Source organism: Leucopleurus acutus (genome assembly GCF_964270905.1).
Source record: "Leucopleurus acutus genome assembly, chromosome: 16".
NCBI lineage: Eukaryota > Metazoa > Chordata > Mammalia > Artiodactyla > Delphinidae > Leucopleurus > Leucopleurus acutus.
In genome coordinates, this window is record NC_139158.1 from 5,113,373 (window position 1) to 5,134,908 (window position 21,536).

Genomic DNA, 21,536 nt, shown 5'->3' on the forward strand with positions numbered 1-21,536 from the left:
ATGTCCAGATTAGGTAAATCCATAGAGACAAAAAGTAGATTTGTGGTTTCCAAGGACCAGAAGGAGGGGCGCGATGGGGAGTGACAGCAAATGAGTGCAGAGCTTCTTTTAGGAATGATGAAAATATTCTAAAATTAGATAAAGTTTAAAGAGTTACCACAAAATGCTTAGAGCAGTACCTGAAATACAGAAAATGATTTGTAAGTCATTGTTAAGGAAAACTCACTTCCAGATGAAGGCATTCACCCTGATGAGCTTGGGGAAAATATGCTCATCATGTAATTTTGAAGTGGTATTCCATTCCTGAATCTCACTGTCTGTCGGGTACTTTTATAAATCCTGTCATTATCTTGGGGATAGCATTGTGCATTCATTCATTTTTACCATATTGGGGCCCCACCTCCATAAATGGGTGGTGGCTCAGGGCTCTGAAAGGCCACCACATCTGGCGAGCTGTCCTTGACTCAGTCAGCTTTAGACACAGGATCTAGAAGGCAACAGAAGGTGAGGACTTCATACAAAGGCATTTAGAAGGAGAGTTGAGGATGAGGTGTGTGGCCTTTGTTTCATTGGCAGGGAACTAGGAAGAGGTGATTTCCAAGCTGCATGGTCTCTTTATTTGCTCAAAGCTGAATTAAAGTAATGCAACCACAAAAAGGATTCAAGTCAGCAAGCGGCAGTCATAGAAACCCTGTGGAGGGTGCCCTATGGCAAGACCACTAGTGCGCATACCTAGGGCTCTCTGGGAGGAAAAGAGCCTTGATTACTAATGTTTGCCAATTTCCATGGTGTAAATACTCAAGCTATAGACATGATATCACTGGAGTCAGAGTTGGCAAGAGTTGTGCAGTAGTACAGTATTATATAGCATTTCTGCTATACTATATAGCTACAACAGATGTAAATAACCTCAAGGGCTTCCCTGGTGGTGCAGTGGTTGAGAGTCCACCTGCCGATGCAGGGGACACGGGCTCGTGCCCTGGTCCGGGAAGATCCCACATGCCGCGGAGCGGCTGGGCCCGTGAGCCATGACCGCTGAGGCTGCGCGTCCGGAGCCTGTGCTCCGCAACGGAAAAGGCCACAACAGTGAGAGGCCCGCGTACTGCAAAAAAAAAAAAAAAAAAAAAAAAAAAAAAAACCCTCAAAGTATAGATAACAGTAAATGTAGCAAAATAATTGACTTTTTAGTATTTATAACCTTTGCTTTTTAATAACAACTTTGAGATATAATTCACAAACCACAAAATTCACTCCTTTAAAATGGATTTTAGTATATTCACGAAGTTGTGCAATGATCACCATTATTTAATTTTAGAATATTTCCAACACCCCCCAAAGAAACCCCATACCTATTAGCAGTCACTCCCCATTTCTTCCCTTGGCCCTAGGCAACCACTAACCTAATTTCTGTCTCTATGGATTTACTTAATCTGGACATTTCATAAAAATGGAATCATACAATACACCTTTCGTGACTGGCTCTTTTCACTGAGCATAACGCTGAGGTTCATCTGTGTTGATTGGTCTCACTGAGGTTCATCTGTGTTGTAACATGTATCAGTACTTCACTCCTTTTTATTGCTGAATAATATTCCATTACAAGGATATACCATATTTTGTTAATCCATTTATTGGTTGATGGACATTTGCGTGGTTTCCAACTTTTGGCTATTATAAATAATGCTGCTATGAATGTCGGTGGACAAGGTTTGATGTGGACATATGTCTTCAATTATATTAGGTGTATATCTAGGAGTAGAATTGTTGGGTCATATGGTGACCCTACGTTTAACATTTTGAGGAACTGTCAGACTATTTTCCAAATCAGTTGCCCATTGGCACCTCATTTCCTAAATTTTTCTTTTACACTTTCAATCAGCCATCTGGTGTCACTGGCTCAGGAAGCTGCAATGTTAAACAGTTGCCACTGGTTGTTTTCAACAAACTGGGGGTAGTGCTGCTTGCACTAAGGGAGTTCCGAATCCTGTCAAATAAAGACAAATCCTGAGAATGATGCCTTTCTAGGGAGCTGCCTGACAGGTCAAATAGTGACAGTTTTCTGGGGATGCAGCTTTCGGGAGAGCTCCAAACCTGTTCTGTCCCCTCCAGTAGCTTAGCTAGGCTGTTCATTTTCACAGCTACCATGGTTGTGAGGTTGATGTTTTTCAAGACTACCACGGAGATGGGAGAGAAGAATGTGGCTACAGCAAGTGAAAACACCACAAAGCTCACAGTTTTTACTGAGGTCAGCCATTTTTCTTTAATAAATGCTCCTTGTGATGTTGCAAACCTCTGGCTAATTTCTAGAGTTCTGAAGAAGTTGATTTTGACAATGTTTGCTAGTCTTCTCATTGCTTTCCATTCTGAAAATGCTTCTCCTTTTGAAGTAAGAAGTAAAATGCTTCTTACTTTTGTTTTTAATATCATTTATTTAATTGCAAGTTTATATAAATTAATTTTCAACAGTGGCTGTGTCTAACAACTGGCATGCAAGATTCCTGAAGATTTAACAATTGGCTTTCACAAGCTGGTACCAGCTGGCTCCAGTATACCACTGACAGGACCCTCACAGATGCACCCATTTGATCCAGCTCAGCCCTGCAAACATTTAGGGTACTCAGAGATGCATGCTCATCCAGTACTAAACTGAATCCATATCCCTTGAATCCAGCCCTCAGCCAGAGCTTGCTGGCAGGACAGACAATGCCTGTAGAATCATCCAAGTGATGGCTTGGCATGCAAGAAAAATTGGAAAAGGCCGAGCACAGGTGAGGACAGCTATAGAAACACTGAAAGATATTGCTTCTCATCTTAGGGATCTAATCCCAAATTGTGCCAAAGGTGGTTTTCTGATTCCTAGAGGAAACTAAACAAAGCAAATAGGTTCTTATTTGCTTTATAAATTCTCTAACTGGAAGTCTTCAAGAGAATCACTGGGCAAAGATGTGAGCAGTGAGGTAGGTGGTAGGTCAAAGGTTTCCATTAGACACCGCCCGAGGAATGTGCACCTTAACCCTTGCTCTGTGAAGTGGAAAGGAAATAAGTTTTTAAAAAAACTTTTCAGCTGGTCGAATAATAACGAAACCTGCTTTGGGATTGTGGTCTGACATGTGGTCGTTGGAGCTCACTTTAATTATGATTAACAGCCACAAGGATTATGAGTCAGGGCTTTGGTTGGGCCAGCACTGCTGCACACAAATCCAGTGACTCCCCACGGGAAACAGTGTGAGCATTCCCTGGCTTTCTCAAACTCAAAGTCCGGAGCTTCCTGATCCAAGGAGAAGCACAACAGGGTGATTGTGGCTCTTTTCCAGACCTTTGCCTTCCTTTCCTTTCCCACACAGAGATCAGCAGACAGCCATATACGCTTTAACCCAGCACTTCCACATTCCAGCTATTTGTTTACTTAGGTGTTTATTGGCTTGCCTTAATCATTCAACAAATATCCCCTGGGCATGGTCCATGTGTCCACACGGGGTTAGCCCCCCACAGAGAGCTGGCATTTGGAATGGACATTTGAGGAGTCCGGAGAATTGGGGAGGCTCCCTCGTGCTGCCCCATCTGATAAGATTCAAAACAGTCCCTCTCATGCACAAACTGGACTCTGGGTGCATTCTCCGGAAGAGCCCAGCATTTTCCCAGCCTCCAGGCTTCTGATCATCGTCACTTCTACCTGGAAAGTATTTTTTTCTCTACCCTTTCTGCAGAAGGATGCTCTCCTCACGTGTTGGCTGAGTCTTGTCACTTGGTGGGAAGAGGCAGGCACCCAGGACCAGGCACCACTGCTTTGGAGAATTCCTACTGGAGCCCACCCCCAGAGGACACGTGCACAGTTCCTGTCCTTAGGGAACTTACAGGGACAATAAAATATGGCAGCTGGGATAGCAGTCTGTCCAGGGCCAGGGAGGGGCACTAGGAGTTGCTAGTCATTTCTCCTGAGGTTGGGAGAGGCCTTCTTAGATGACATCATTCTTCAGGTGAGTCTCGACAGTGGAAAGGGAGTGTGCCAGGTGGCCAAGAAAGGACAGGAAGGGAACTCTTGCCAAGAGGAACAGCTTGAGCTCAGGAGCTGAACTAGTGGGTGCGAGGGGAGAGGTATTCTATTCTTGCTGAATTGAAATAAAAAAGCCCAAAGCTCCTTGGTGGCTGATAGGTCAACCTAAGAAGAGTCTAAAATGTCTGTTGCAAGTAAAAAAGGCAGAAGACAAAACAGGCCTATTTTTACACGTTTTGAAATACTGAGAAAAAAATTCAGAATGGATTCTGGATGCTTTTCATTATCTTCTTTATACTTCCCTTTTTAAAAAATTGTAAAATAATTGCTGGCATCACCTGCTGCTCACGCACTTCTTGGTCTGCAGGGGGCGCACCGGCGGCCACCCTCCCTCAGCCAGGGTGGTGGGCGTGGCCTCCCAGGCGGGTGTGGAGGTGACGATTGGCAGGGTGGGCTGTCTATCACGGCGTCCCGCCCCCCCACCCTACGTCACATGACGCAGCCCATCATGGCGGTGGGAGCGCGGCTGCACTGGCTCGTGGCTCCGCAGAGCTGCTGCCGTTGCTTCTGTTGAGAGGCGGCGGCGGCGGCGGCGCAGGCGGGCGGGCAGGAAGGATGGTGTTTCTGTGGTTGGAGCGGTGGGTGCGGACCAGGATCTGGGCTGAGGTTTGGCCGAAACGACGTGTGCTCAGGAGCAGCCGGCGCGGGTGCCGCTGAGGCAGCGGAGGGAGACAGGACCGACTGACGGACGGACGGACGGAAGGCAACCCGAGAGCCAGTCTCCGGGGCCGCGCCGTGGGCGAGATGCCGGGGCCCCCGCCGTTGCTGCTGCTGCTGCTCCTGGCCGCCGGCAGTGCCGGGGCCGCGCCACTTCCGCAAACAGGTGCAGGTGAGCGGGCCCGAGGCAGGGACGGGGCTGAGGGGACCGGTCTGCGGGGCCGCTGCGACGGGGGTGTCTGGGAAGGAGGCTGCAGGCCCGGTCCGGCCTCGGCGCCGAGGAATCGGAGGGCCTGCCGGGGCGGGAGGCCCGGGGAAACGAGTGATTAGGGAGATTTTGCAGCAGGGACGTGTGTTGGGCGGGGGGGGGGGGGGGGGGGGGCGGGCTGCCTCTCGAGGGCCGAAGCGGGGGCGAGGCGATGCGGATGGGGCTGGGGAGGACTGCGAGCGGGGCGGCAGCGACCGACCCCTCCCGGGGTAGACTGCAGCACCGGCTCTGGACCTGTTGCCTGAAGGTCCTCAGCCTACATCCCTTGCTGGCAGTTCTGCTTCCTTTTCCAGATGTCACCTGCCTCCTGTGCTTTTCTCACATCTTATAATAAGAACCGTTTCTTAGCCCTAATCATACTTAAATGCAAATGACTTGGAGAGCTGCGCAGAGTTTCCTTCGCTCCCTGTAACTTGTTCTGAAGTTGTAAATTGATTTTAGACGCTGTGCGTTTTATTCAGATTGAATCTCTGGGGATGAGAAGGAAACCACTCTATAAATATTTCTACTTTAGGAAGCCACTGATTAGAGTAGCAGCCTTTGAATAACTATTGACAAAATGGCCCAAGGGTGATTGAAGTTTCTATTTTAGCTACGTCAGTGTGTGATTTTCTTTTTTTCTCCCCATCGTTTTCGTTTGTGGTTTGTTTTCTCAGATAAAACTTCAGTCCAGGAAAGCATCTCAAGTTGGATAATTATTTTTAAGGAAAAAAATAATCTAGGCTAATTTACCATTATCATCTGTTACTTATCTTTGAAATGAGGGGAGACTGAAATTTCATAGAATCATGGAATCTTAGAGATGGGAGAGACCTTAAAGAAAATTTAGTCCAATTTCTTTCATTTTGCAGTTGAAGATAGTGAGGCCCTGGGGGTCAAATGACCTACCCAAGGTGACACAGCTAAATTTTAGGAGGAGTCACAACTTAAACCCAGGTCTTAGATTCCCCTAGCTGGGTGATTTTTCTGCTTTACCACTTCAGGTCTCTTATTAGCTGTTTGGAATACTCTTGAGGTCAAGAGTTATTTTAGAATGATGTTAGTTGGGTGCAGAATGTGGAAGGTACTGTCCCTGGTAAAGACATATTTTTCAAACACATCTACAATGGAAGCTAAATATAATTGTTTCCAGAGACACACCAGGTTATGTCATTGAGTGCCCTTTAGTTACCCAACTAAACTGTTATCATTGTACCACGTAGTGTATTGCTAAATTTCTGCCACTGCCTTAGATCAAATAAGCGTAAGGTGAATTCTGTTTTCTGACCTGATAGATAAGAAGAGTGAATATTATGAGGAATGTATAGGCAGCCCAGGTATGAGTCACAGAAAGTACCTGGGAAATTATAAAAGACTGTAGGGAGAAGTGTCGACGTTGATATTGAAACATATTCATAGTGAAATTGAAAATTAGCACTAGAATAGGATAGTGGATAAAGACTACATATGTGAAAGAGATTCAAGAAGTTTCCAGATGACTTTGCTCTTAATCGAAGTTTTACATATTTTGTAAAACAGATTCTATTTAGGAAACTTTGGAAATGTGGCTGCTTATAAACCTTTTTTTTTTTAGCTGAACCGTGAGGCATGCGGGATCTTAGTTCCCCGACCAGGGATTGAACCCGTGCCCCCTGCAGTGGAAGCTCAGAGTCTTAACCACTGGTCCACCAGGGAAGTCCCTATAAACCTCTTAATGTGTTTATTCCCTTCTTCTACTATTTCATGGAGGTATGAATCAAAAAATTGAAGTTTTTGTTGGAGTGTTGTATGTAAAACAAAGCAATCAAGAAAATTAATCCACAAATAGAAATATTAAATCTTGGCATTAAAAAAATGTAAAGAACTATTCGGTGACTTGTAGCAGCTTTTGTAGATTTTCCCTCATGTTCTATTGCTTGGAGGGTGTATGGTGAGACTTGTGGCCTATGGATGACAAATACCTACTACGGTTAAATTATGTGGAAAAGATGCACAATCACACATAGATTTGGGAGTTTTTATTTCCATTCAGAAGGGATTGTTAATCCTGGTAATGGGGGTAGATTCTTGACCAAGAAGAGTAAAGAAACCTTTGAGCTAATCCTGATAAGTGAGTTCGCTGGTTAAGAAAGAGGAACCCCTCTGGAACATACATAGTAGATAAAAGAGCAGTTAAACATTGAAAACAACTATCAAGCTTTTGATTATCTGGGGGCCTGTACTCCTTACAAAGGGAGAGCTGGCCATTTTCAAATTCCGAGTAGATCCATTGTGTATGGTCTTTGCCTCCTTGGCCTTATTCTGCTTAAAGTTCAAACTGGTTAATACTGCCTTGGAGAAAGCATGGCTTATCAACAGTAGGTTGGAAAAAATACTTGAATTGTATCCTTTGCCAGCCTGTTTGCATGGGGAAATGAGACAGTTAACTGAAATTCAGCATTTAAATCGAAGTTCATTTATCCCGCGTTTCTTTGTCATCCAGAATCATTTCTAGGTTCTAAAGTTGAAAAAAGGTATTTACCCATTCAGTCATAGTAAGCTTTGTAAATATGTGGATTGCCTTTGCCCATCAGGCAAGAAGGCATTTCTAGGTTGAATTTGGGGGGGAGAATCTGTTTATCACTCTGAGAGTCCCTTATGTCCTCCCTGGTGCGGGGGGGGGGGGGGCTTTCCTGAGAATCTGTATTTCTGCAAAGGCCCTTATTATATAGACTGAGATCCCGGTCCTCACTTAAGAAGCTTACGTAAAGGCAGGAAGTCCACTGTTTCACACACAGTTCAGTTACCAAACTAAGATTACAGTTAAGAAATTCTTTTTCTCCAGATCATAGTTATCAGACCTTTCTTCTCGGCAAATATTTATGTGCCTTTTGTAAGATTCTCAGAATTCACATCATAAAGAAAGATGTTGTATGCGTGAAGGCATTCCTCTAAGTCCACAACTTGTTATTAATATTAGGATAGTGGTGAGACAAGGAAACTCACTTCTATTGTTCTGTGGCATATTAGGTCACAGAGTACAGAGGAAGCTTTTAGCAGTTCCAGATAAAGGACCTCACGGAAGTCTGTGAAGCCGGTGGGACTCAGCTACTGATTAAGCAGCAGCTTGTGAAACCGGGGCTTTTGTTTTAGATTAAGCAAACAGGCTTGTATCTTGAAAAAGATTTCTGAAGTAAAGGAAGTGCTTTCTAAAGTGTGAATTTTTGTGTTTATTTTAACAGCTTCTGAGAGCTTTCCATGCAAATTCTTGTGAGGATATATGGCTCTAAGGCTTGAGATCTGATTTAGACTGGGAATGCTGTTAATTGCTTTCAGTAGGTGATATTTTGGGGTTAACTAAATATGTCCATTTGCATAGTAATAGGAAGTCTGTCCAGCAACTTGGTAGCTGATCAGCATCGAAGTTATCAGACCTCTACAGTTTTGCTGATATCGTGTGCAGATGTGCTGACTGTTCACGCAATTCTCTTGAAATTTAGAGCCCTTGGGCCCTCTGTGCTCCTGTGGGCTGTGTCACTTAGAACAGCTGTACATATAATGAAAAACACTTCGTAATGTAAATGTCATATAGGGGATAGCCAGGGTTCTGAAACTGTTAAACAGACTGGTCCTCAAAAAAGTCCTTGTAGGTGGACATATAAAAAGAATCCACCTTTTCAGCTCAGTTGAGAGTAAAATTCATGAACCAGTCACAGGAGGAGCAGGCGTTGTGGCCAGAGCTTGGACTTTGGAGTTAGTCTGGGTGTGAGGCCTTCCTCTGCCACTTTAAAGCTTTTAAGACCTTGCCCAGTCACTTGACCTCTCCAAGCTTCTTAGAATTCAACTATTAAAAAAGGATGATGATAATATTTACCTAAGGGGTTGCTGTCACGTGATAGCCATGCCTGCTACAGGTTTGGCCCTTGGCAACATAGATTCCTTCATTGCTTCAGATTTCTTGGTAAATTTGGTGGGTTATCCTAGAATTGACTAATGGTGGGTGGTATGGCTTCAAAGAAGGAAGTCACCGTGGTAGCTGCGTATCATGGAATGCCTAGAACTTATGGATGTAAAAAAATCTTTGTTTCTCAAAATAGCAGATTATATGATGGGTGAAGATCCTTTAGAGAGAAATCTGGCTTATTGAAGTATGATGTATAAGCTGGTAGTGTTACTTCTTTTTTTGCGGTACGTGGGCCTCTCACTGTTGTGGCCTCTCTCCAGACGCGCAGGCTCAGCGGCCATGGCTCACGGGCCCAGCCGCTCCGCAGCATGTGGGATCTTCCCGGACCGGGGCACGAACCCGTGTCCCCTGCATCGGCAGGCGGACTCTCAACCACTGCGCCACCAGGGAAGCCCTACTTCTTGAAATTCATAGTCTTGGGGAATTATGCTAGAAAATTTTAAGATGATCTGGATTAGTCTGCTTTTATATAATAAACCTGTTTTTGAACATCGAGATGACTAAAACTCTTGCATGTGAACAATTGCTGGTTTTAATTTACTTAAAGGAACCACGGGCAATCTAAGTTTGGTTGATCCCAAACAAAATTGTGTACTCGCAGAAAGCGTCCCTGAAGGGAGCCCGTTCACCCAGACTGTGGTAGGACCAGCACAGTGCTGAGGCTTCCCCTTAGAAAATGTCATTTGGAGAGATGAATGTGGCAGACTTGCTTTCTCTCTCTCTCTCTCTCTCTTTTAAAATTATGTATTTTTGCAATCCTCTAGCGGTGCTTCACTCTTTGAAATTTTTATTTATTACTCAGACACGAGGAAAGGAATATTATAGAAAGGAGAAGCTGGACAAACGTTCCTGGTCTAAAACAAACTACTGTATCTGGGGTGGTTTTTAGATTCGAATTCCTGCTTTTCTGTGAATCCTCATATGAAGACACTGTAAGAAAGCTGAGGAGATGTGGCAAAACCTGTGTCAGAGCAAAATGTTGGAGTGAAGTATTTTTAAGTTGTAGTAAATGACTGATTTGGAACCATGCCTTGGCATTACAGTTATTTGCCACAAAGGACAGGCATATCAGAAAAATAACCTCAATATTTCAAAAGAAGGTTTTGTGCAAAGGTTAGCCCAGTGCAGAGATTCCAGATTTCATTGGACTTTATTGTGATTCAAGTGGGCAACATGAGAACAGCTGAAGCCGAATGTCGCAACGCAGGTGCCTGAGACACAACACGGTGAGCGCCTTTACTCCTCTGAAAGCCTCTGCCCACCCCCCACTGCCCTCCACCCTGACTGCAGAAGAGCGCTTTGTACTCTTCTGCTTTCCTGGAGCTTCAGAGGGGTAAACCTGACATTTTATTTTTAACAGCGTGGCAGATTTTGCATTTTACTATATTATATGTTTGTTTTAAAAGGCTTAAATTCCCATTACCTCAAACAGATGTGCCACGACCCGGTGCTGTGGTGCAGCTGGGGTAGCTCTGGGCATCCGGCATCTGACCCCAGTTTGGGAAGCTTTGGGCAGGGAGGTCGTGGCAACTGAGTTTCTGCTGTCCCAGCCTCCGCTCTCCCCCTCTCATGGCACTTTCTTAACAGCTAAATTGATCTGCTCATGGTTTGCAAAATATCCTGTGCAGAGTTCCATCTTCCAGCGCTTCATATTCTGTGTGCAGTTGCCTGACTCTTCCCCTTGTATCTTTTAAGTGCTGTCATCTCTTTCTTTGTCTTTTTTTTTTAACCTCTTTGCAGCCCCAGTTTCCCTACTGAGACCTTTCTCCTTGCCCAGGCTTGGCGATTGCCACCCCTGATGAACTCTTAGAGTGTTTCCTTGTGGGACAAGACGTTCCAGGGGATGCAGCATGAAAACGTGGGAATTTTCTAATTTATTTTCATTTCGCCCTTAAAAATTTTTGACTTATGTGACTTTTGAGGGATAGAGTGTATTGGTACACTAATGCATTTGTATGACTTGGAAATAAATTTACATGAAATGGAAGGACTACGAAGAAAATTTACTGGTGGGTTGCGTCATCAAAAAAGGTTTGCGTTTGTTGTACTGGCCTACCACTTGCACTTAGCAAATACCACCTGTTTTTTTAAGTCCTGTCTCTTCACCTGGATTGTAAGCCCTGTGTCTCATCGCCTCAGTATTTCTCGTGTTTGCGTGGTTTTGAAGTTTGTGGGTGATGCTGAAGTATGAGAGAGATGGTGCTGGAGAACTGACTTCACCAGACCAGCACTCCAGAGCGTGCGTGTGTTAAAAGGAGGGGGTGTCAGCTTAGACCCTGTCATTGTCCTGCGAACTTCATCCAGCCCCAGTCCTTCACCAGGAATGAGGCCATGGATGGTTGTTTTATTTTTAGCCATAAACTTTTTCTTTTAGAACAAATGTAGATTTACAGGAAAGTTGCAAAGATGGTACAAAGAGCTCCTGTGTATCCTTTGCCCAGTTTTCCCTTTTGACGTTGGTAACAACAAGTAGCCGGTACTCATACATTGTAACCAGCGTGCAGACTTCACTCGCATTGCTTCAGTATTTCCCTGGTGTCCTTTTTCCGATTCAGGATCCCACAGTGTGTCTGGCTGACATGGCTCCTTGGGGCCCTCCAGTCTGTTCCCTGTTTTTGATGATCCTGACATCTTCAGGAGTCCTGGCCAGGAGTTTTGTAGAATATCCCTCTGCAAAAGGGATGCATGTTTGATGTTTTTCTAGCTATTAGACTGGGATTCTGTGTTTTGGGGAGGAAGACCACAGAGTTGAAGTGCCGTTCTCATCACATCATGTCAAGGGTGCGTGCTTTCAAGACTCCTAGTCCCTTGATCCCCTGGCCGAGGTGCTGTGTGTCAGCTTTCTCCACTGTCAGGTTACCCTTTCCTCCCTACTCCGCGCTGCGCGTATGCACAGCCCGCACTTCGTGGTGATGAGTTCCGTGCCACCTCCTTGAGGTAGAAATTACCTGGGTTTCTGTACAGGGTATTTAACTATTCTTCCCCATTTATTTCCTTATTCAATTATTTATATCAGTATGGACACATGGATATTGATTTTACACTTTGGCTTATAATTCAATACTGTTATTTGCTGCTTAAATTGGCCCCTGGGAGCCCTTTCAGTTGGCTTCTGTGTCCTATAGACATATGTCCATCTTTCTTTTTTTTTTTTTAAGCGCTTCCTTGTTTTCTGGCGCTAAGCTCACCTTGTATATTCCCTGCTCCGGCCCTAGGATCAGCCATGTCTCACGCAGCTCTCTTTATTGGAGAGCGATATTAGAAACCGATGTCTGGGCACTGGATTTGCGTGCTGCTACTGGCACATTTATAATAGGGTTTTTCTTTTTTGTTTGTTTTTATTTTAACATCTTTATTGGAGTGTAATTGCTTTAAAATGGTGTGTTAGTTTCTGCTTTATAACAAAGTGAATCAGCTATACATATACATATATCCCCATATCTCCTCCTTCTTGCATCTCCCTCCCGCCCCTCTAGGTGGTTCCAAAGCACGGAGCTGATCTCCCTGTGCTATGCGGCTGCTTCCCACTAGCTATCTGTTTTACATTTGGCAGTATATATATGTCCACGCCACTCTCTCACTTCGTCCCAGCTTACGCTTCCCACTCCCCATGTCCTCAAGTCCATTCTCTACGTCTGTGTCTTTATTCCTGTCCTGCTCCTAGGTTCTTCAGAGCCACTTTTTTTTTTTTTTAGATTCCATAAATATGTGTTAGCATACGGTATTTGTTTTTCTCTTTCTGACTTACTTCACTCTGTATGACAGACTCTAGGTCCATCCACCTCACTACAAATAACTCAATTTCGTTTCTTTTTTTGTCTGAGTAATATTCCATTGTATATATGTGCCACATCTTCTTTATCCATTCATCTGTCGATGGACATTTAGGTTGCTTCCATGTCCTGGCTATTGTAAATAGTGCCGCAGTGATCATTGTGGTACATGACTCTTTTTGAATTATAGTTTTCTCAGGGTATGTGCCCAGTAGTGGGTTTGTATGGTAGTTGTATGGTAGTTCTATTTTTAATTCTTTAAGGAACCTCCATACTGTTCTCCGTAGTGGCTGTATCAATTTACATTCCCACCAACAATGCAAGAGGGTTCCCTTTTCTCCACACCCTCTCTAGCATTTATTGTTTGTAGATTTTTTGATGATGGCCATTCTGAGTGGTGTGAGGTGATACCTCACTGTAGTTTTGATTTGCATTTCTCTAATGATTAGTGTCGCTGAGCATCCTTTCATGTGTTTGTTGGCAGTCTGTATATCTTCTTTGGAAAAATGTCTATTTAGGTCTTCTGTCCATTTTTGGATTGGGTTGTTTGTATTTTTGATATTGAACTGCATGAGCTGCTTGTAAATTTTGGAGATTAATTCTTTGTCAGTGGCTTCCTTTGCAAATATTTTCTCCCATTTTGAGGGTTGTCTTTTCGTCTTGTTTATGTTTTCCTTTGCTGTGCAAAAGCTTTTAAGTTTCATTAGGTCCCGTATTATAGGGGTTTGATCCTCTGCTTCCTGTATCTAATCCTAGGTGTTGGGAAAAGAGAGAGAGTCAGTGAGAGATTTTGGAGGGACAAAGGGCCTCTAAGAGACAGATGACTTGGACGGACCCTGTGCACGTTTGATCCTGTCACTTGACCACCTTTTAACCGCCTATTAATACCATCGTAAATACTACACATCCCACACTTGTGGTATAGTGGTATTGGCAAGATGTTATTTTTATTTTCAGAGCAATGGATATTTGAAAGATTTTATTGACTCTCTCCAAGAGCAGCCTAATCTCTAAGAATAGGAGGGAAACCTTGTAAGCTTAAGGGTCTAGTTAGAGAGAATTATTTTAGGGGGCCTATCAGCTTTGGAAATTGTTGAAAGGGATCATAGGCAACTCCTTTAATTGGTGAAAGTTCAGATAAAACGTCCAGTGGCAAGTCTCTGGGAAAGTACAGGGGGCTGTAGACTTGCTGTGATTTTTTTACGGAGCTTTTTGTTTCTTTTCATTTTTTATTATGGAAAATTTCAAACATACACAAAAGTAGAATAATTAATATAATGCACCCTCATGTGCCTGTCACCCAGCATCAGCAATTTTGAATTTATGGTGAATCTTGTTCACGTGTACCTTTCCCACTGGCCCAGTGGCCCCCACTGTTTTGATATAAATCCCAGCCACGGTATCAAGTTCAGCTGAAATTGTTTCAGGAAAAAGTAAAGATGTTTTTATAAAACAGGATTATTTGCATCAAGATCAGCCAGGTACTTGTAGAAATGCAGGTTTGGGGGCCCCCAAACAAACCAGCTCAGTTGGAATTCTGGATGTTGGCCCGGAAATCTGCATTTGTAGTACTTTTCAGGCGATTTCCCCAATCCCGAGACACAAAATATTTTATCTTCTACTAGAGACAAAATAATATCAGTTATTTAATAGAAATCTGTTGACTTGTGGAGCTAGTGAGACTCAAGGAAGGAAGAACAATTTAAAATTAAAAGATTAATGTCAACACCTAAAATCTGAAGTGCTCTCTGCTCCTGACCACCATACATGAGTATCATTCTGAAGAAACCTCCTGTGCAAAGTATGTGTGCTATAACCACAAAGGAATTTAAACAGGGTAGAACACACTTACAGCACTTAACCGCTCCAAAGACCTTTCCTTTCGTTCATTTTTTTTTTTTTTGTAACTTTAGCCCCTTCTCTGGGAGTCAGTATAAATAATAACCTCTTTACATTTTATAAATCTCCTGTATAAATAATCAGTAAAAAAGAATTGTGAGCTGGTAGCCTGACAGTCAGATGCCAGTACTGTGAGCTGTGAACCTCATGGTGTAGACGTTCCTGCCCTGGCCTGCCAGGGTTCTGCCCACTGCAGCTCAGACCAGCAAGGAAACTAAGCTTGAGCAGGTATAACTCATGACATTCTTAGTTCTCCAGGTGACAGATGTGCATGCTTTGTGAGAGTCCCCGATTCTTGACCTGTACAAGAACTTGCGGGGTTAGTTTTTTCCAGTATAATAATACCATGTTGTTAACATTTTGCTATAAAAAAGTTTGTTTTTCTAAACTGGCTTATTTTGGAATAGCCTCGGGTTTGTAGCCCATTTTGTATTTTTCAACAGGTACTTTTTTTAAAGCTGGTTGACGTAATTTGATGTACTTTCTGTGGGTGTATTGATGTGTACAAAATATTTTTATGACGAGCTAAAGAAAGCAAACTATCTCTCTCTAAAACTGCTACAGAATGATGATTGTATAATCAGTTGGGTTTGATTAAGAAAGTCATAGGCCCGGGACTTCCCTGGTGGCGCAGTGGTTAAGGATCCGCCTGCCAATGCAGGGGACACGGGTTTGAGCCCTGGTCCAGGAAGATCCCACATGCTGCGGAGCAACTAAGCCCGTGCGGCACAGCTACTGAGCCTGTGCTCTAGAGCCCGCGAACCACAACTACTGAGCCCGCATGCCACAACTACTGAAGCCCTCCCACCTAGAGCCCGTGTTCTGCAACAAGAGAAGCCACCGCAATGAGAAGTCCGTGCCCTGCAACGAAGAGTAGCCCCTAGTCGCTGCAACTGGAGAAAGCCCGCGCGCAGCACTGAAGACCCAACACAGCCAAAAATAAATAAATAAATAAATGAATAAAAAGAACATCATAGGCCCACACACTAGTACAGATAATTCTGGACTCTGTTTTCGTTTTTTGTTGGGTTTTTTTTGGCAATACATATGCTTTGCATAGGAGAAAAGAATTTCATTCTAAGAATCTAGGATAGTGATTTTTGAGAGAGAAGTTGCTCTTATCCTAAAGTGAAACCACTAGAATTTAATTTTTATTTTTTATTTTTTTTAATTTTTAAAAATTTATTTGGCTGTGTCAGGTCTTAGTTGCAGCACACGGGATCTTTGTTGCAGCACGTGGGATCTTTCGTTGCAGTGCACCGGCTTCTCTAGTTGTAGTGCACGGGCTTCTCTCTAGTTGTGGTGTGTAAGCTCCAGAGCGCGTGGGCCCAGTAGTTGTGGCACGTGGGCTCTCTAGTTGTGGTGCACAGGCTTAGTTGCCCCATGGCATGTGGGATCTTAGTTCCCCGCCAGGGATCGAGTCCGCGTCACCTGCATTGGAAGGCAGATTTTTAACCACTGGACCGCCAGGGAAGTCCAGAATTTAATTTTTAAAAACTCGTGGTTTTTTTTTTTTCTCCTTGAGGTCCATGTTCAAAGTCTATCCTGAAAGTGTCTTTTTCCCCTTTTTGCTACACTGAACAGGAGGCTTGAGTTTGATGTGATATAACTGCAGCCTTTAATTATGGCAGGTAAATCTCTAAGACATTTTGGACTTAGAAGACAGAGGAGGATGAGTTTGCAGTCATTTTGCACATTTAAAATATCTACTCTAACCAACCAGTAATTGTAAAATTCTGTAGTTTCAGCTTATTGCAAAACCGAAGGTTGTGATCTACTGGTTACCTCTCAGATTAGCCTCTGAATTTAAGTTTAGCGTGTTTTTCACGCTGCAGATTCTTCCTCAGAACCCTCAATAAATTCAACCTGTGCTCCTTTCAGAAGGAAACAAAAATCCCTCTTCCTGGTGCTACCTGGCAGTGTGCCTCCCTAGAATGGTTCTGTGTCAGCAGCAAGTGTTACTTTCCAAGGATGCAGGCTGTAGCTTCCAGGCGCAGAGCCCCACTTGACTCTTGACTTCAGACTGTTATTAAAATGCAACACCCGGACACTGATTGCAGGTGAGGCACTGAAAAATAACAAACTTACCAAAATAGTCCCCTGGGAACACTCCACCAGAGGCCTGATGCGCAGTGCAATCCAGAAGTCTGTAATTTAACTTTGTTTGCTTTAAAAAAAAATTTCAATAAAAGATCTGATTACCAATTTTCACTGTAGAGGCACTTGGAGAACTCATGCAATTTTGGCATTATAATCCTTTTGTATAGAACTTTAGAGCTGAAATGCCAGTTTACAGGTGAGGGAACTGAGGCCCAGAGATGTGAAGCAGTAAATTCAATCCCGTACAGCCTGTCAGAGGCTGACTTCATTCTGGGTTGAGGTGATCTGACATCCAGTCCACCCTGTTCTCCGGTTCACTGCCTCGTACTTTCAGGAGAACTCTTATTAGTGTGATGCACACGCATAGACTGATTCCAGTTATTTTTCCTTTGAATATTTATTTCTATTTATTATCTGAAAGTCCTGAGTGAAATTTAAAAATATTTATGATATACTTGATTCTTGAAGTACTATAGATAATTCCTTATTGAATTAGGAAACGTGCTAACTTCCATAATTAGGCTCACAAAACCACATTCATATTTAATTTTTTTTAATTTGTGAGAACAACAACTTCCACCTATGAAGTGATTTGCACTGTTTAATTAAAGGTGATTTAAAAATATTTCTGACTTGAAAGAAATGTAATCGTAAACTTGTAAACATTCGCTTGTGAACATGAAAAATACTTAAACACTGTGATTAAATAAATGCTTTTGTGGAGGTGTGGACCATGTCTAGAGTCTGCTGGAGGCTGTGGATCCCAAGAAGAGTGCTCGCGAGCAGATAGTTTGTGTGTACTTGGAAGAGTCACAGGCAGGTGTCAAGAAATGTATGTGGCGTTGTAGACACGTCATTTTTCTCCTTGTGCTCTCAGCTCCTTTTTTTTTTTTTTTTTTTTTTTGTGGTACGCGGGCCTCTCACTGTTGTGGCCTGCGGAGTGCAGGCTCAGTGGCCATGGCTTATGGGCCCAGCCGCTCCGCAGCATGTGGGATCTTCCCGGACCGGGGCACGAACCCGTGTGCCCTGCATCGGCAGGCGGACTCTCAACCACTGCGCCACCAGGGAGGCCCTCTCTCAGCTCTTTAAGACCACCTCCTTGATTGATGCCCTTGATCCCATCCTGCCTCATCTCTTGCTTCCCTCCAGGGCTCAGTCAGCAGCAGCAGTAGCTTCCATATTTTCTCCTGGACCCTCTCTCTCAGTTCACATATAAAAGATGACAATTTAATATATGTATTTTCCCGCATAGCTTTATTCTACTTTTGAATAACTTTATTAGTGTAAGTTCTCAGGAGTAGTTAAAAAAAAAAAAAGTGAACCATTCTTATGTTTCTTTTGCTACTAATCACCATATTTCTTTCCAAGACACTTTATTTTTAAATCTTTATTGGAGTATAATTGCTTTACAATGGTGTGTTAGTTTCTGCTTTATAGCAAAGTGAATCAGTTATACATATACATATGTTCCCATATCTCTTCCCTCTTGCATCTCCCTCCCTCCCACCCTTCCTATCCCACCCCTCTAGGTGGTCACCAAGCACTGAGCTGATCTCCCTGTGCTATGTGGCTGCTTCTCACTAGCTATCTATTTTACGTTTGGTAGTGTATATATGTCCGTGCCACTCTCTCACTTTGTCACAGCTTACCCTTCCCCCTCCCCATATCCTCAAGTCCATTCTCTAGTAGGTCTGTGTCTTTATTCCTGTCTTAACCCTAGGTTCTTCATGACATTTTTTTTTCTTAAATTCCATATATATGTGTTAGCATACGGTATTTGTCTTTCTCTTTCTGACTGACTTCACTCTGTATGACAGTCTCTAGGTCCACCCACCTCATTACAAATAGCTCAATTTCGTTTCTTTTTATGGCTGAGTAATATTCCATTGTATATATGTGCCACATCTTCTTTATCCATTCATCCGATGATGGACACTTAGGTTGTTTCCATCTCCGAGCTATTGTAAATAGAGCTGCAGTGAACATTGTGGTACATGACTCTTTTTGAATTATGGTTTTCTCAGGGTATATGCCCAGTAGTGGGATTGCTGGGTCATATGGTAGTTCTATTTGTAGTTTTTTAAGGGACCTCCATACTGTTCTCCATAGTGGCTGTACCAATTCACATTCCCACCAGCAGTGCAAGAGTGTTCCCTTTTCTCCACACCCTCTCCAGCATTTATTGTTTCTAGATTTTTTGATGATGGCCATTCTGACTGGTGTGAGATGATATCTCATTGTAGTTTTGATTTGCATTTCTCTAATGATTAACGATGTTGAGCATTCTTTCATGTGTTTGTTGACAATCTGTATATCTTCTTTGGAGAAATGTCTATTTAGGTCTTCTGCCCATTTTTGGATTGGGTTGTGTTTTTTGTTATTGAGCTGCATGAGCTGCTTGTAAATTTTGGAGATTAATCCTTTGTCAGTTGCTTCCTTTGCAAATATTTTCTCCCATTCTGAGGGTTGTCTTTTGGTCTTGTTTATGGTTTCCTTTGCTGTGCAAAAGCTTTGAAGTTTCATTAGGTCCCATTTGTTTATTTTTGTTTTTATTTCCATTTCTCTAGGAGGTGGGTCAGAAAGGATCTTGCTGTGATTGATGTCATAGAATGCTCTGCCTATGTTTTCCTCTAAGAGTTTGATAGTTTCTGGCCTTACATTTAGGTCTTTAATCCATTTTGAGCTTATTTTTGTGTATGGTGTTAGGGAGTGATCTAATCTCACACTTTTACATGTACCTGTCCAGTTTTCCCAGCACCACTTATTGAAGAGGCGCTTTCCTCCTCTGCCGTCCGTACACCCTTGTCTCCATCTGCCTCTACAGCGTCCTGTTTCCTGTTTGACCCTGTTTCTTTGTCCCATCCCCATCCCTTAAATGTTGTTCCCACCCCCTTGGCCCTCTCTTTTCTATTCCCCTCCCCATCTCCTCTCTATTTGCATCAATTAGTGCATGTAGATATTTTTTAAAGTGAAAGTGTTCCAGAGCTTATAATAAAAATAGCTTAGGGAGCCCCTGTCCCACATCCTGTTCTTCATCCCTACTCTCTGTTCCCCTGGGCATTGCCTGCCAGCCCTTTTAGCCATGTTGCTAAAGAACAGGGTGGAACCACTATTTCTTGGTTTCAGTAGGTACTGAATTTCTGCTGTGGAAGAAGAGGATTTATATACTTACACACGTACACACTCTCCCCCTCCTCAGCATCGTTATTTACACTTTTTGGTTAAATCAGCATTCAGCATTCTTTTTTTTTTTTTTTTTTTACGGTACGCGGGCCTCTCACCGTTGTGGCCTCTCCCGTCGCGGAGCACAGGCTCCAGACGCGCAGGCTCAGCGGCCATGGCTCACGGGCCCAACCGCTCCGCGGCATGTGGGATCCTCCCGGACCGGGGCACGAACCCGTGTACCCTGCATCGGCAGGCGGACTCTCAACCACTGTGCCACCAGGGAAGCCCCAGCATTCATATTTTTATGACTACAAATACTATTCGCAGCTGAGCCTATAGTGTATCTGATGATTAAATTTCTTCGGCATCTTTTGTCTTAGCTAGATGTTATCATTTCCTTAGCTCTTCGTGAGTGTATCATTAATTTGTCCCACACTCCTTGGCAGGAGTTGAAATGTCCTCTCGGTGGGTTGGCTACGCCCTGTGCGGGACTTGGGTGGCTCTCCCACTGCCCCCAGCGCTCTGCTGCCAGGTCTGAGGCCACCTGATTTCCTCTCCCACGTGGCCTCTGTTCCCTGCCTTGGATAGAAACTTTTGAGACTTTCTCTCTAAATTCCGGAAGGTTGCAAAGCGATGCCTTGGCGTGAGTCTTTACCGTTCATCCCACTCATCAGGGTGGGTACGCAGTGGGCCTTTTGAATCTGGAAAGTGGCGTCCTTTAGTTCCAGAAGAGTTTCATACACATATATTTTTAGGGAGTTATTTCCTCTTCCTTTTCTTCTTTTCCTCCGGGAACGTCTGTTAGTTGAATGTTGGGCTTTTTTGGAGTGAACTTCGACTCTCCTTTTGTTCACGTTTTCTCTCTTCGTTCTACTATGTGACGGCCTTTGTTTTTTCTACTACACTTTATTTCCAAGAGTTTTTCCTTCCTCCCCCACCCCCTTTCTAAATAGCATCTTCTCATGAGTGTAATATCTCCTCTTATTTCTGAGGATATTAATTATAGCTTTGTAATAATTTTTAGGTTTTTTTTTTTAAACCACTGTATGGTCTGCCTCCTTCAGATCCCTTTTTCTCTCTTTGGTTTGATCACTTTCTTTCACTTTTTTTTTTTTTTTGCGGTACGCAGGCCTCTCACTGTTGTGGCCTCTCCCATTGTGGAGCACAGGCTCCGGACGCGCAGGCTCAGCGGCCATGGCTCACGGACCCAGCCGCTCCGCGGCATGTGGGATCTTCCCGGACCGGGACACAAATCCGTGTCCCCTGCATCTGCAGGCGGACTCTCAACCACTGCGCCACCAGGGAAGCCCTTTTTCACCTTTTTTAAGGAGGGTTTTCTCAAATGTCAGGCGATCCTTGAAAGCCTGCCCATGTTGAAGAATGAGGGACACCGATGGGAGGTGTCCCCTGCGACCCTTTCCCCTCACACTCCTTGTCGCATCTGCCGCCAGGTCCCAGGCACTCCTGCCTCAGTGCCCTGGAGTAGGAGTGTGCCCCTGAGCATCACCACGTGGGAGCTGTGTGACCCGGGAGAAGCATCTTTGCCTCTCCCGGGTTCAGCTTCTTCACTTTAAAGTGGGGCTAATAATAGTACCCACCTCAAAGGGTCGTTACGGGGTTGGATGAGTTTAGAACAGTGCCTGGCACATAGTAAGCACCATTTATGTTTTAGCTATTTTTATAACCACCTGGGGCCAA

At 43.8% G+C, this 21,536-nt stretch overlaps 1 protein-coding gene across 1 annotated transcript in view; it reads left to right on the top strand.

Moving 5' to 3' along the window:
- The first annotated feature begins 4,547 nt into the window (after nt 1-4,547).
- The window catches only part of LMTK2 (lemur tyrosine kinase 2), an 82,071-nt gene continuing 65,082 nt past the window's right edge, over nt 4,548-21,536 (top strand). Inside the window, exon 1 of the mRNA XM_082856694.1 lies at nt 4,548-4,883. Within this exon, the coding sequence (XP_082712820.1) occupies nt 4,799-4,883 (85 nt within the window). The 5' untranslated portion in view covers nt 4,548-4,798. The remainder of the gene's footprint in view (nt 4,884-21,536) is intronic.